This window comes from Molothrus aeneus, chromosome 14 (genome assembly GCF_037042795.1).
Source record: "Molothrus aeneus isolate 106 chromosome 14, BPBGC_Maene_1.0, whole genome shotgun sequence".
Classification (NCBI taxonomy): Eukaryota; Metazoa; Chordata; class Aves; order Passeriformes; family Icteridae; genus Molothrus; species Molothrus aeneus.
Genome location: NC_089659.1, coordinates 8,408,488 through 8,423,356, shown reverse-complemented (window position 1 = coordinate 8,423,356; position 14,869 = coordinate 8,408,488). Strand labels below are relative to the sequence as shown.

General features: G+C 39.7%; 1 protein-coding gene across 1 annotated transcript in view; it reads left to right on the top strand.

Annotated features, from left to right (window-relative positions):
• Positions 1–14,869, top strand: part of COL4A5 (collagen type IV alpha 5 chain) — a 73,925-nt gene that overhangs the window by 20,071 nt on the left and 38,985 nt on the right. Inside the window, exons 2-13 of the mRNA XM_066559402.1 lie at positions 1,329–1,388; positions 6,312–6,401; positions 7,653–7,697; positions 8,439–8,483; positions 8,590–8,652; positions 9,401–9,454; positions 10,139–10,165; positions 11,347–11,427; positions 12,457–12,519; positions 13,041–13,076; positions 13,162–13,203; positions 13,309–13,401. Coding sequence (XP_066415499.1) covers positions 1,329–1,388; positions 6,312–6,401; positions 7,653–7,697; positions 8,439–8,483; positions 8,590–8,652; positions 9,401–9,454; positions 10,139–10,165; positions 11,347–11,427; positions 12,457–12,519; positions 13,041–13,076; positions 13,162–13,203; positions 13,309–13,401 — 699 coding nt within the window. The remainder of the gene's footprint in view (positions 1–1,328; positions 1,389–6,311; positions 6,402–7,652; positions 7,698–8,438; positions 8,484–8,589; positions 8,653–9,400; positions 9,455–10,138; positions 10,166–11,346; positions 11,428–12,456; positions 12,520–13,040; positions 13,077–13,161; positions 13,204–13,308; positions 13,402–14,869) is intronic.

Below are 14,869 nucleotides of genomic sequence, written 5' to 3'. Positions count from 1 at the left end.
GCCACGTGGAAGATCAGGAGAGACACCCTGGTCATGTCATGTAGCACCACTGCTGGCCTTAAATCTCAAAGCTCTGCCTTTTGCTGCAGGATGCTTTAGTTGATCCTGGGATTTTGTAACTCCAAGTGAATTAAGTTACTTCTGTATTTTCAGTCTGATCCTTGGTAGTATGTTTAGGCTAAGAGCCAGGACATTCCTAATGCCAGGTAGGGGATGGGTCATGTCTTTAAATGCTTCTGTGGTAATGAGGGCTAGAATTCAAGTGTGGGTGTATTTCAGATTTGACATACCGACTGGTTTCTTGCTTGATTGAAACTTTGTACATAATGTTTTCTGTCAATTACTGAAGGGGAGGACCCCAAATGCTCAGCTTTTCAAACTTTTAAAGCATAAGCTCTGTGTTTTTAATACAATACTGCACCTGTTCTCAGAATAAGTTGAACCCTGAAGTGTTTCAGCTAGTGTATCTTCTAATATGGCTCATACTTTTAACTATGAAGAGGTCTGAAACAGGTATTAGGTAGAAATATGCTACCAAAAAAAGCATTTATTCTAGAAATCTCACTTGTGTAAACACATTTGTTAATCTGAGATCAATGCAGGGCTCTAATGAATATCCCATGTTAAAATGGGGATGGAAGAATACAATCTAAGCAAATGTGGTATGGGAAGGTTATTTAACTTGGATCTTCTCTGTGAACCAAACTTGTATATCCCTCTCCTTTGAATCCCTTGAAATCCAACTGTCACTCAGCCACCTGACTCTCACTTTATGCTAGAGACTGTTGTAGCTGGTTTGTCAAGCTTTGCACTGGTGTGGGAATGCAGCTACATGACATCTAGAGGTTTTTCAATGTGTTTTCTCAGTAACTGAGCTATGGGGGGAAGAATTAATCACATAGTAAGTATTTATCTAATAACTATCACAGATGTGCTCATAACCTTCAAGCTTGGTTTAAACTCTTGTGCAAAACCTGACATCTACTGGTGGGAAGCATAACTGGGCTCTCCTCAGCTGGAGATCTGCTGAAGAGCCTGTTTTATAAAGTGCTGGTGCTTTTGGCTATAGGTGTTGCATTGTACTGCTTAAGCATAAGTTTGGAAGTCTAAAATGAGCTGTAAAATACTTACAAACAAACATAGGTATTATTAAAGGTGATCAAACTTCCAATTAAATGTGTCTGCTTTGAGCACTTGTAGAATGGCTGGAGGACAAACTTTGTAGGTTTACTTTTTAGACAACCTTTTAAACTTTTTTGTGATAATATTAAATATTTCATCTGGTCTTATGCCAATTAAAAACAAATTTTTCCCCTTATGTTTTCAAGGCTTGCCATGGATGTACATCTTTATCCAAATGTGATTGCAGTGGAGTAAAAGGTGAAAAGGTAAATATTCTTCTTTCTATTTTTTTTAACTGTCAGACCAGCACACAAACCACCGAACCATGTGCCAGCTTCAGATAACTGAAGCTTATGGGTGATAGGTCTTTGCTTCTTGCTCATATTGTTTTTCTTTGATGGTGGTGTGGGCATGCACCAAAGAGCAGAGCTGTATCAACAGTCAGGTATTGAGTCAGACTGATTGGTCCATCTCACAGTGTAAGATTTTTATATCATTATTTTCTCAAGAATGGGGAATTAATGCACAGAATTTTTTCCATCTATCTGACTATTTGGAAAAAAAAAAAACAAAAAAAAAAGGCAGAAGAGACAAATTCTAGTAAAATAGAAAGAATTCCTATTTACAGCCAAGGCCTGCCTATACTGACTAGCTAGTGTTGACAGGCTAAGGTGTGGAATGTAGCATAATGGCTATGCTAGTAATGCTTCAGTGGGATTGTAAAATGGAGTGAGTGTGGGTTGTTTTCTCTCTTTTCTTGCACTGTCAGTTCATAAGTAGTTGATGCTCACTAGTGTGTTCTGAACTTGTACTGCTTTTCACCTCTTAATCTGTACAGCTGTATGCAAAGATGATTATTGCTGTCACTGTCTAGATATGAGCTGCACCATGGCAGTGACAAAATTCAGATACAGCTTTCCCAACACATTTAGCTGCCACCCAAGTAAGCAGCTTGTTAAAGGCTAAATATGTTTTCTTGGATCAAGCAGAGTAAAAACCATACCCACTGCAAGAAGCAGCTCTGTGTGCCTCATTCAGGTGCAGCAAGCTGGTTTGGTCTGCCCAGATGGCAGATGGCATCCTCAGGCCAAGAGATGCATGTTGACATATTGGAGTTTTCCTTCTTCCTCGCAGCTTTGACTTCCAGTCTCACTGCCTCTTCTCAGTATATCTGTACAGTACTTCAAGTTTGTCCACATTATTTCTTACTGTTTTATCATTTTTTTCTTTGAGGAAACAGCAGATGCCCAGCATTTCTTTTAGGTACAATGCACTGTACATAACCAGCTCAGTACTGTGAACCAGCAAGTACTTGGTTCTTTCTCCAGTGTGGGGGAGCCTGGTTGGGAGTAAATTGTGTTTAAATAGTTCCCATGTAGCTGCTGTTGTCACAGGGAGTGAATGGGATGTGATCACTGCAAGGGGCAGAGGCTGCTCAAAATGCTCCCACTCTTAGCCTTGTAAACAGTTTGCTTGAGATACAATGGAGTTGTCTTAAAGATGTGAACTGATAACAGAGTTTGAGAAGCATGTCTTATCAAATTACTCACCCTATCTTAGCAAGGTTCTAGGAGGGTTTCAGTGCTCTAGATTAATTTCTGACACATTTCAAGGGTGGTTTTTGACTTGCATAAACAAATGTAACCTTTAAATGAACAAAAGTAATTCAAAACACTGGCACTATAATGTGCTGGTGCAGAGTTTTACTATTGGCTCAGGTTAAACAAGGCAACTGTCCAAAATTCAAGGTAATGCTCAATGCCACACCTGCCATCCAGATAGCTCCAGACAGATGAGGTCATTCCTTGGCATTTACTTGCTTTTAGTTCATTGAGTACCTTCCCTATTTACATACCTAGTGAAGAATGGTATTCCTTTGATGGCAAGATTTCCAAGTTAAATTTAGTTGGCCAAATATGAACCTGGTTAATGTTCCTAGAGGATCTCAGATGCAGTGCCCAAAACAAATGTATCCTAACTAGTCACAAGTTATTCTAGGTTCAGTTTGAAGTCACTTAAAGATCAGATTTCTATGCCCAGTGCGGTTATTGCAAGTACAACTTTGGAGAACCTTTCTGTAATTCTAAGTTGGCTTTTTTTTTTGGCACTTGTCACAGCTTTTTTTGGTGAATTTACTGAGTAAGTAGCTGTTGTCTGGTTAATGTGGATCTAATGCAATCTGTCCTTAGAATGGATATGAAATTGAGGAACTGTGATTCATTTCCACTTCAGCCAAGGTAAACACAGCATAATCCTGAAGCATGTCAGAGGGTTTTTAAACAGTCCCTCTGAAGCTTGCAGACCATCATGTACCTTGTGTAAAGGAAGGATGAAAAACAAAGCCCACATTTCCTAGGTATGATGTGTTGCTAGTGGAACTTGTTGGAGCATACATGTACACACCTCATTGTTTGTTTAATTACAAGGCTCTCAGTATTTGATGCATTGCTGGATTCAGCAGTTCAGCTCTGGGGAGCCCCAAGATCTGTCATTGAAATTCTTTAGTGCTTTATCTTATAAATTCTTTGCTTTGGTTTGCTTAGGTTTTGAATTGTTGTTTGAATCTTCCTAAATTCTTGTACTACTACAAGATGTCAAGGGTTGTCCTAAAATGATTAGCTGGATCCCTCATCGTGTATCACTTACTTATACATTTGATCTGTTTCCAAATCCAATACTGCTTCTTTCTGTAGTGACATCTGAACCAAGAGTGATATGTTTTGAAGAATGCAACTCCAGTCAGAGTGGATTTCTCTGTTTGTCTTGATTAAATACTATATTTTTAACTGTGTTGTATTAGTGCTCTTGAAGTTGAGGAGGAATTTGTTGGCTAGCATTGCAATGTGAGGCAGCCATTACTTTCACCCTGTTATTTATAAAGGTGGAGAACAATATGGGTGGCTGTGGCATCACTTCTTCCATGCTTTGCATCTTAATCTTACTATGGACATTTGTGCATTAATTTAGTTTTAAGCAGCCACCCAGAGTTAAGTGGCTTTGCACGCTTTTTAAAGTTCACTATTTTTGTAGCAAGGGCAGGAAGAGCAAGCATGTGCCACTCTTATCAAATGTTACAGCCATGCTCTTGAATGTGTTCAGACATTAAAATGGGCTCTTCAACTACTGCTTTTCTGGTTTTTTGGGGTTTTTTTTGCTCCAGTTTTTAACTTTTTTTTTTTGCCATGTGTATTTCACATCAATATAATTAATTATTCTGGTTTCTCTCCCCATACTGTCTATTTATAAATATGGGATTTTGGAGAACAAATTCTTGAAATGTGAATTACTTGTCCATGCTTTAAAACTGCATCTATCCCTGTTTGTGTCCTATTATTAGAGTACATGGAATTCTGCCAAACTTTTCTGTATCCCTGTTTAATTGGCTATATCTTGCTGCAGCAAAGCAAAATTTTAGGGTGTTTCCCAACTATATTTTTTTTTCTATGCCCCAAGCAGCAATCGTGTTCAAGCTTGTGAGCTGACGGTTTTGCCATATTGGTGTAGCTGATTGAGGGCAGTTAAGATCAGAATCTGACTCCTTGCCCATTCCCCAAGCAAATGATGGTTTATTGCTGGGGCAACTTTATTTTGCTATAGAAACAATCCTGTATTTTCAGGATTGGAAGAGGAGATCTGAGTTGACCTAAACTTCTGCTATATATGTTTTAGTTTAGTAGTTTCCTGTCTGAAACAAGAAGTATCAGACCTTCCTCTGTTCTTTCTGTGTAAGCAGAACTGGCTAGTGAGCTTTTTGAATTTATAAGAAAATTCATTACACACTAACCGGGGACTTCAATCGTATTCTATCCCCAACAATATAATGTCTTTTTTGGCACTGACTTTTTGTGGAAGACTTGTTAAGTTTCTTTTCCATTTCAGTATGCTCCTGCAGTGAGCAGGCAGTTTTTTCCTGCCAAATTTGTAGCATCCAAATCTTCATAAAAATCAGTATGGTGTGGGCAGTAGGAAAAATCTGGAGGCAGAAGCAACATCTGAAAATGGTTATTACTTATGGAATCATCTATAGGCTGTTTAAGTAGAAGACAGTTTAAAAAAACCCTCAAAGAGAACTGGATCAGCATAGTTTCTCTTCCCACAAAATTTGCTCACATTTCTTTAACCAATTTTTAAATCAAAAATAGGGATTATAGTGCAGCTATTTCCACTGTAATTACTTTAACTTTGATGCAAGTTCCCTTAGGATGTGTCTGATGTACTCCCTCAGCTGCCCCCAATCATAGTCTTTCAAATAATCTGTTTGCTTTTGGGGGTAATTTGCTGGCAAACTCCACACGAGTTGCCCTGGCAACAGTTTCCTCATGCAAGGCTCTCATTTTTGCTGCTCACTTTCAAAGTGGGCTTGGAAAATACTCATTTCAGTTTCAATACTACAGTTCACTAGCATCTGTTGTTGCCTCTTCTATTCCTCTTAGCTGTTTGACTTGATGTTTCCCTTTCTTTAAAGGCCTTGGCTTCCCCATTCCATGGCTGTTTGGAGTGGAGACCTTGGCATAGGTGCATTTTAGAGAACAGTTCTTTAGCCTCAGACCACACACAAGGCCAACCCCTTGCTGAAAGTCTCTTCTAGAAACCATTTGTAGGTGCTACTTGCTGTAACAAAAGCGTGAAGAAGAGTGACCAGGTTGAGATTAGGAGGCATTCTAGCCTGGTTTACCCTCACACATCTGACATGCCTCTTGTACTACACTGGTGTGTTTTTCTCAGTGTGCAAACACAGTTCATGCCAGAGCTTGCTCCAAAATCTGGTTTTGCCTAATGTTTTCTTTATCTGGCACTCCTGAATTCCTCATTTTCTCTCCTTCAGGGACACACTAACCCTTTCATATCCTGGCCTGAGGTAGTAACACTCCTCCAGATTGTTGCTTTTCAGATGAGGCAGCAGACCAACTCTACAGCATGCAGAAGTACTTGTATTGGGTTTGCAGGGGAGAATGCCCTATGAAAACTTCTAAATCTATGAAATCAGTTTGAGTGCTGTAATTAAAGGTAAATCTGCCCCTGTTCAGGAATTTCTTTAGTTAAGCAGGTGAGATGTTTAGTCACTGTTAGTTTGTCAGTGTGATGACTTTCTACAGAAAAGCAGAAAGATAGCATGTGTTCTAAATTTTCTTTTTTTTTTTTTTTTCCTGGTAATATTTCACCTCTACCACCACCTATTCTTTTTGTAGGGTGAAAGAGGATTCCCAGGCTTGGAAGGACAGCCAGGTTTGCCTGGATTTCCAGGACCAGAAGGACCACCTGGTCCAAGAGGCTCAAAGGTAAGACCCAATTCACTTGAATAGTATGAAGGTGCTGGGCAGTGTTAGCTTAACTGAAGTGCTGATCCTAAGTGATTCCAGAACTCCTGATTATCATTGGTTTAATAGGTAAAATCTTCAGCTGTTGAGATACAACAGGTTTTTTGGTTGATTAGTTTGAATAGTCAGCCAGTGGAAAAAGATTGCTCTGAGTTTCCTATGCAGTTCTTCACCTGCACAGGTGCTTGCCAGCACTGCCTTTCACTTGGTGCTGCCCATGAGGGTCAGAGAACAGGTTTGGCAGGTGCTGTGATGCAGCTTTGTTAGTCCTTGCACTAAGGAGAGCCTGGCTTGGCTGAGTTTACTGATAAGAGCAGAGTTTTGCTCTCAGCTGCCCTGAGGGCTCCCACCATGTAGGTAAACTGTTGTTTGCACCTGGTGGCATTCCTGGGATGGGATTCCTGGGCTGGGTTTGGGTGGGGTGATTCGAATGAGGGCCTGATTGAACTCATGTGCAGAGAGCTGAGGAATGCTCCTGGCTTTCCCTGGAGGGGTTCCATTTACTTCTATTTACTACTGAATTGCATCCTTAACTCAGATGTGTAATTCAGCAGTAAAATTCCTCTGAGTATACTTACCTTTAACATACATGAGGATAGCCAAGATCTGCCATTTATTTTATAAATGCTCACAGTATAAACCTAAAAGAAGTACATAAAAAAGAAGCAAAGGAAAAAATAGGCAAGTGATAAGAAAAAAATAGAGGAAGTCTACGCTGAAAAAGATTAATTGGATATACCAAGAGTGAAACAGCACAGAGGTCTTGGACTAGAAACTTTTGCTACACTTTTATTCCATAAACGCATTTTCTTAAGATTTTGATGCAAAGTTCTGCATTGTGATTCTGTGGTGACTGTAGTGCTAAGTAACACTGGTACAGTCTGACCCGTGTTGAATCTGGCTGCCCTGCTCTGCCCACAAGGGGCCGCTGGAGGATGCTCCATGGCAGGGCTGACCCTCACATGTCAGGGACCTGACAGCACGGTGGCCTTCAGGAAAACTTTCCTCTAAGGCATGGTTAGTCAGCTGGAACAAATACTTGAAATTAAAATAACTTTGAGCCCTTTAACTCAGGAAATAACAAGTACTATAACTTTTAGCGCACTTACTGTGGACATGTAGGGGAAAGTTAAGGCTTACTGATTAATTTGTTAGAAACACAAACTGCAGCTTGAGTGTGGGATCTTGTTTCTTTCTGTTGTTGTTTTTTAGGGTGACGATGGTCTTCCAGGGCCTATTGGACCCAAAGGAATCAGAGTAAGTATGGATGCAGTTTTAGGGTGATATATTTGAATAATGGATAGACTGACAGGCATTGGGTGGGTCCTAACAGAAGTGGTGACTGACAAGAAAAAAAATTGACTTAAATCTGAAAAGTAATCTACCTACCAGAAGAGATTTTACTGCTTTTTATAATTAATACAAGATTGCATGAACAATACTATCTTACATATTGTTTGTATTTCACGAACTGTTTCGGGAGAGCAGCCCCAATACTCATTTGATTTATTTTGCAATACAGGACCTAAGCAAGTGCCAGTACTTTTGTTTCAGTGTATTCTGAAGTAGAGGCAGTATGTCTGTGGTCCATACAGGAGAGGTGGACTTGTCTGGAAGTCCTTTAGATTTTGTGCCTTTGCTTTTTCTGTCAGACACCTCAGACACCTGGTAATAATTGATATATCTGACTTCATTGGGCTGCATCCATTTTTCACACCATGAGTGTTTATTTATTTTCTCTTTGTATCTATAACCTATTACTTTAGTAGTTCTGCATTGTCTTTTCTATGTTTTTGTGGCTATTTCCCTGAAAGATTGGTAAGTACTTTGAATGCCATGTCAGCATGATTTTCTTTTTTTCTTTACAGGCAATTAAGGTGTTTGTCTGTCTTTACTTACATCTGCACAAATAAATTATATTTGGTGAAATCTTGGTAAATCCTTTTGCACACCCATTCATACTGTGGTATTTCCAACACATGGTTCATTTCCTTCTAGGGACCGCCAGGGCTTCCCGGCTTTCCAGGAACACCAGGACTTCCTGTGAGTAGCAATGGGCTCTGTAGATACAAATCTGTTCCCTTTTGTCTTTCAAGCCCAGAAGAGCATCCTGCACTCTTAACTCTTCTTTCCCTTTTCTACTTTAAAGGGATTGCCAGGACAAGATGGGCCACCAGGACCTCAGGGTATACCAGGATGCAATGGAACAAAGGTGGTATTCCTTAAAAAAATCTTAATGCAACCATAATATAGTAAAAAGCTCTTGTTCTCCTGGCTGTACCCAATGGGTTTAGTCTGTTGTGTGCAACAGAACTTGCTGTTACTGAGTTGTGAAGGTAATTCCAAGATAATTCATTGAGAGAAGGGGTCATGGTCTGGTACTTAAAGCACAAGCTTTACCAGAAATTGCCAGCACCAAGACACCACACTGTGTGCTCTGCAGCCATTGCAGTCAAACTCTGTGTTCTAATCCTTACTCATATAAGTTGCAGCTGAGAGATGTCTGATAATTACCTCAGATGCTGTGTCTCATCATTGTAATTGACTCCTGCTACCAAGAAAAACTCATTACTTAACAGTGACTTTTTAATTATTAATTATTAATTTTTAATATTATATTGAAAATACTGATTCAGTGTCTGTGTTGGAGGGAGAAATTTCATTCTGATGTGCTGCTTAGCTCCATGTTGGGATTTTCCCAGAGGAGAAGTTGATTTTCTGTAGCATTCTGTGAGTTTTCCATCTCTGTAATGTAGTGCTTTGCCTGGAAGTATGCAGAAACACCTGACTGTGGAAATTTGTTGTGTGAATTAACTAAGTGATTATTCTGTCTTGTTTCCAATACAATTTTCTATTCTGGAGTCATAAGCTAACAAACTAGACTTTTGAATCAAAATTTGTTTATCTGGTTTTGTTATGTTGTGGTTTGGTGTTGGCTAATAATTTTCTTGATCCCTAAGGGAGAGCGTGGATTCCCAGGCAGTCCAGGTTTTCCTGGTTTACAAGGGCCTCCTGTAAGTAAAAGATTTCCCAATCTTGTAATCCACTGAAAGACTTCTACTGTGAAAAAGAATATAAATATCAGCCTATTTTTGCTGTTTTTCTTTTAATAGATAAAATTTTATTTTTAATATTTAATCAGAGCATTTTAAATGTCCAATGAAAGTGAGTTTTTCTGCTGCATGCTGTGGTAAAGCTTAAAAACCCCTTTGAATTCTCACATGCTGAGATGCTTTACCACCTGCAGAAGAATACAAATACATGCATATGTGTTAGAGAAGGAAGATCTTGTATATCTGAAGAGTCTTACTGGTGATTAATAGGTCAGCAAAAAATACAGGGTAGGGTGTTTTATGTATAAAGCACAAGGATACAGCAAAGTGACTGTCAGAACCAAAGTACAAACAGATGTAGTAGACAGGATGGATAATAGGAGGCAATATAGAAACAAATTGCTAAGAAAGGGAAATATAATCCTTCTAATGCTCAACATTCTCTATGAGAGTTCTCTAATTTCTCCATTTGATTCTGAAGTTCATTAAAAATTTATTTTCCCCTTTTCCATATATTGTTATAAGTTTCTGTCTTTAATGTTTGCCTCATGGTGTAGATCTGATTAGTGGTTTGCAAACAGCATACCATTGATTTATTTCTATTGATCTTAATTTTTATTTTTGTTTTGTTTCTTTTAAACAAAGGGACCCCCTGGGCTTCCAGGTATGAAGGTGAGTGTGCTGTACTCTCACATCCAGTACTTACCAGACATGGGTGTGCAGTGGGATCTGCCATGAGTAACCTGCTTGTTTCATGCAAGACTGTGTGCAGCCACTGGAACCTGGAGTGACATTCTTGGTGTTTCCAGGCCAATCCAGTACAGCTAACTGGAAATTCTGCAGTGGCTTTGGGTCAGTAGCTTGAGAAGTAGCAGAGTGTTTCCTGAAGCTGTTTCCTTGGGACTGTGAAGGGTCAGTGTTGAGACATCAAGTTAACAAAATGCCTACAAACACCCAAATGCACCATAAGTCTGCCTGTGCATACTCAAAACACTCCTAAAGACTAAACAATAGTGACCTAAAATACCCAGTGACAAGAATAGTACAACATCTTTTGTTCTTTTGAAAATGTCTTTTTGTATTCTACATGTTACATAGGTGGCATTTTCTCCTAATTTAGAGTCTCTTGATCTGATGTTGAACCTTTTATTTTTTAAGAGTTTTGTTGTACCTTTGACCAATCAAGCATGGGCCAAAGCATCAGTTTTGGCCCATGCTTGAGATCTATTTAGGAGGAAACTTGACCCACAGAATTACACTGTTACACAGAATTCAACTCCTGAGAGGACAGCATAACACCGGTACTGGAAAATTTGGACTATAAAGCCGAATTGTCTTTCTTAGCTCCTTTTCCCAGTTGTTTTCAAGATATTAAAGGACAATCTCATCAGAACATATACTTTCAAAACAAAGATATTCCCTGAAATCAATAAGAAACTACTTCAGTATGGACCACAAAGCATAATTGCTGTAACAGCACACTCAGCACTAATCTCATGAGCTGGGACATTGGAAAAAGCTGAATGAGCCTTTTTTTCTGTTGTGTCCTTTCCACTGCTTTCGCATGAAGCTGGAATGTTTCTTTTGTGAAGAATTTGTGTTTCAATCCCCTAATCTTTGGGAATTTAAAGCAATGCTGCTATCTTTGTACAAATTAAATCTTTTAATAGTTGTTAGTTTAGCTATTTAGAATCCTCATCTCTCCTAAGCAGAGCTATTCTTGGAGAGTCTAGTGCTTGTATGAAAGTTTAGTGCTAGGGTGTAGCATAGCTTAGAGTCTTAGGAGCCACTATGTGGCTCCTAAGGAATTGTAAAATGTGTTGTTAATTAAAGTCAACTGTATTTTTTTCTAGGGTGAAGCAGGTGAAATAATTACATCCTTGCTGCCAGGACAGAAAGGTGACCCAGGGTTTCCAGGTCTTCCAGGGATACCTGTAAGTTGCATAAAGTATTATTAGCTGTGTTCTGCCAAAAAGATAACATGAAAAGTAGTCTTATTACAGGAAAATTGGCAACTTGATGCTTGGGGATTCGTATGTTTTCTTGGAGGTGCGGGGCTCACATTTAATGTACCTCTGATTTATGGCTTGAGGGAAAGTGTTTGATTCCACATTGCTCTTAATAGGGTGATCCACAGAAGCCAGAAAGGTCCCCTGGTCAGGAAGGTGGTATCCAGCAGACAGTAGTACTCAGTTACTGATTTGCTTCTCTGCTTTCCCTGCCTCCTCCCCCTTACTAGACATTCTTTTTATCAGTTCTGGAGTTCCCTTCCCTTCTTTACCCTGAGTCGGTCCCATCTGGTTTTCTGGCTGTAGCTGCTGTTTTGGATGGTGGGAAGGAGAGGGTAATGCCTCAGCTGTTCTCCTCATGTTGCACCTCCTGAGCAGTGTTTCTGCTCTCCCAAAGTGCTCTGTGAAAACAGCTAGTGACTCCAGGCCCTGTGCTTCCCCACTGAGCCATTCATTGCTTTAGTGGAAGAACAAGGGGAGCCGAAAATGAGTCTATCGGTCTGAGCTGGGCAGGAGCCAGGCTCCCATTTCCTGGGACAGAGAGGCAAGCCCCACGCTATTCTGTGACCAGACTGAGCCTGTTAGCATTTCTGCTCCTCTGATCTGTGCTTCCCTATTGTCTCTTTCTGGCTGGGAGGAATCACAAATACAAAGTGTTTTGTTGTTCTCTCTCAGTGCATGAAGAGAAAGAGTGCAAAAGTAGTTCAAAACAAACCAAAAAGCATTCCCTTATCCGAGCCAAAGAGATCATTGATGTTAAGAGCAGAACTCTCCTAACCTGATGTACACTCCTTTAGGCCTTTCCCCAAGGACAGCTTGGTAGGTTAGTTGTCAGCTATGTTGATTTGACATGTATGGGATGCCAGTTGTTGGGGTTATCTGAGCTTAAAGCTCTCACTGGGTTTTTTTTTAATAAAAAGGTGCCTCTCATGGCCTCCTCCCCTTCTTCAACAGGGTCCCCCTGGCTCCGTGGGAATACCAGGTCCAGTTGGCCCTCCAGGGCCCCCAGGTTTGACAGTAAGTTTCTTTAACCTGTTGCTTATAAAGCCTTAACTGGGACAGTTACTACTTCATTTCAGGTTCTCAGAGGCAATCAGTGAACTGCAGAGATCATGGTAGTCAGGACGTGGTATGAGGACAGCAGCAAGCATGCATTCAGTTCAGCCTGGAGCTGTTACTGTGCACCTTTAAATAACAGACTTCTGAAACAGCCTGTTCCCAGACATCTCTTTGCTTAAAGTTGTGCTGAATCGTTGTGCAGGCTTCTTAATGTGAAACATGAGACAAGATTTAGCTTATTTAGGTTATGATGTTTTAATACCTGACTGTTCAATTTCATTTTATGGTCTCACCTAAGGAAAGTTTCTTACATATTTTTGATGTTGAATAGCATGAGTTTTCAAAGGCAGACAAGGTCCCTTGTCAGCATGGAGATAATTCACAGGAATCAAAGCTACAACATTGTTGGGGCTTTTTTTTCTACAGGGGTTTCTAAAGTGCTTCTAAGTGACTTGTTTTTTTGTTTCCTTTTTCAATAGGGACCTCCTGGTCCACCAGGGCTGCCAGGACCCAAGGTATTGTCTTTCTCATATTGATGGACTGTTTTCTTTCTCTTTCTGTTTGTGACTTCTAAGGGCTGATGAGTTATACTTTTTGCAGGGTAATATGGGTTTGAATTTCCAAGGACCCAAAGGTGAAAAAGTGAGTAGGTGATCATAATGATATTTTTACTTATTACTTTCAAAATACTTATGCTTGCCATTTTTGCTTATATTGCCTTATAAGCTGCATCTTCCTACACATTAGGGTGAACAAGGTCTTCAGGGACCTCCAGGGCCACCAGGACAAATTGGAGAACAGAAAAGACCAAATGACATTGAGTTTCAGAAAGGAGATCAGGTGAGTGGGACACTACACCCATCTGTGGTGAGCATGTGATCAAGCTGCAGCCTCTGCTGGTTTGGTTCATATATGTTCACATTCTGCTTATTGCAGAGGTTCTATTTTTTTTTTCCTCAGAGTACTGAATATTCCAGGCCTGAGTACTTTTTCTTTAATAGAAATCATGCCAGTCACATTAGTTTTTACTTCTCTTAGTAAAATAACAATTCTAAAGAAACTCTCTAAAAGCAGTTCACAGTAACATTAAAAGCGATTAAAATACTCCCATTCTTTGGAACACCCAGAATTGCAATTTTCAAAGCAGTCTGGGGATTCAGATTCCCACTAATTAACCAGCTGTGTCATCCATTGTGAAGAAGTCTTTCAAAAATTTTAATTCAATTTCTTCTTTTTTTGTTAATGGTTCCCCAAGATCTTTATTCCTGGTCTGAATAAAGTGCTTTCCCTGTTTCTGGCATCTCAAAAGTAAATATCAATCATATTGTTGCAAGTAAGCTCAAAATACTGGTTTGATTTGTATGGATCCCTCTCTACCCATAAATGCCAGAAGATCATTGGGAGAGTTAGCATTTTTAAAATTATTACACTTTTTTGTCTTTCTTTTTCACTGGGGAACATTCTGCAGTACTGTTTAATTCTGGGTGCCATAGACAGTCTGAGCAAAACCAGCAGGATCATGGGTGCCTGGATGTCACGTTTTCGTGATGTTCTCAAATACCACCCAATAGAAGGGCAATAGAAGAGTTGAGGTAGATACTTTGAGGAAAGTGTTGAGTGATCATTTTTGTGCTCTGACCATTTTGCAAATGTCACTGTAGTAACTGAACTTTATTAGTTTCTTCCATTGGTGTTTGGGTCAGTTTCTTCCTTTCCATCTTCTTATCTTGGGAAATGTGTCAGAGAAGAAAGCTTTGGGACACAGCAGTATTTTACATGAGCAGGGTGTAGGGCAGTTCTGCCCTTCATCTTGATCAAAACCATTTGTTACTTTTCCTTTCAGAAGAGCATTAAGCACCACTTAGGCATGAACTAGAACTATGTGCTGCTGTACACTTGCAGTGCACAGTCATCCTAGGAAGGTCTCTGGTTTTGTCTGTAACTGGGTGATAGGACAGAAAGTGAAGAGCAGCATTGTGTGTCTTTATAATTCTCAGAAAACATAAAGTAACATTTTGACCACACTGTTGAAGCAAAAATTAATCTGATTTTATTGGGGTCAGAGTAATTTGCTTCTGTCATTAGGGACCCCTGAAGGACTAATTATACTGGCACTAATTTATGTAAATGCACAAGTGAAAGCATTCTGCCTACCTTCCTTTTAAAGCACTAAGAATTATAAACATTTTGAGTGTGCTGCCTTTGACCAACATCTGTAATGATTTCCAAGTTCGCAAATTGGTGTTTATTTCAGCAAAATTTATGCTTGGTAATCCACAATCAATAAAAAGTGTCAACACTGCAGTGA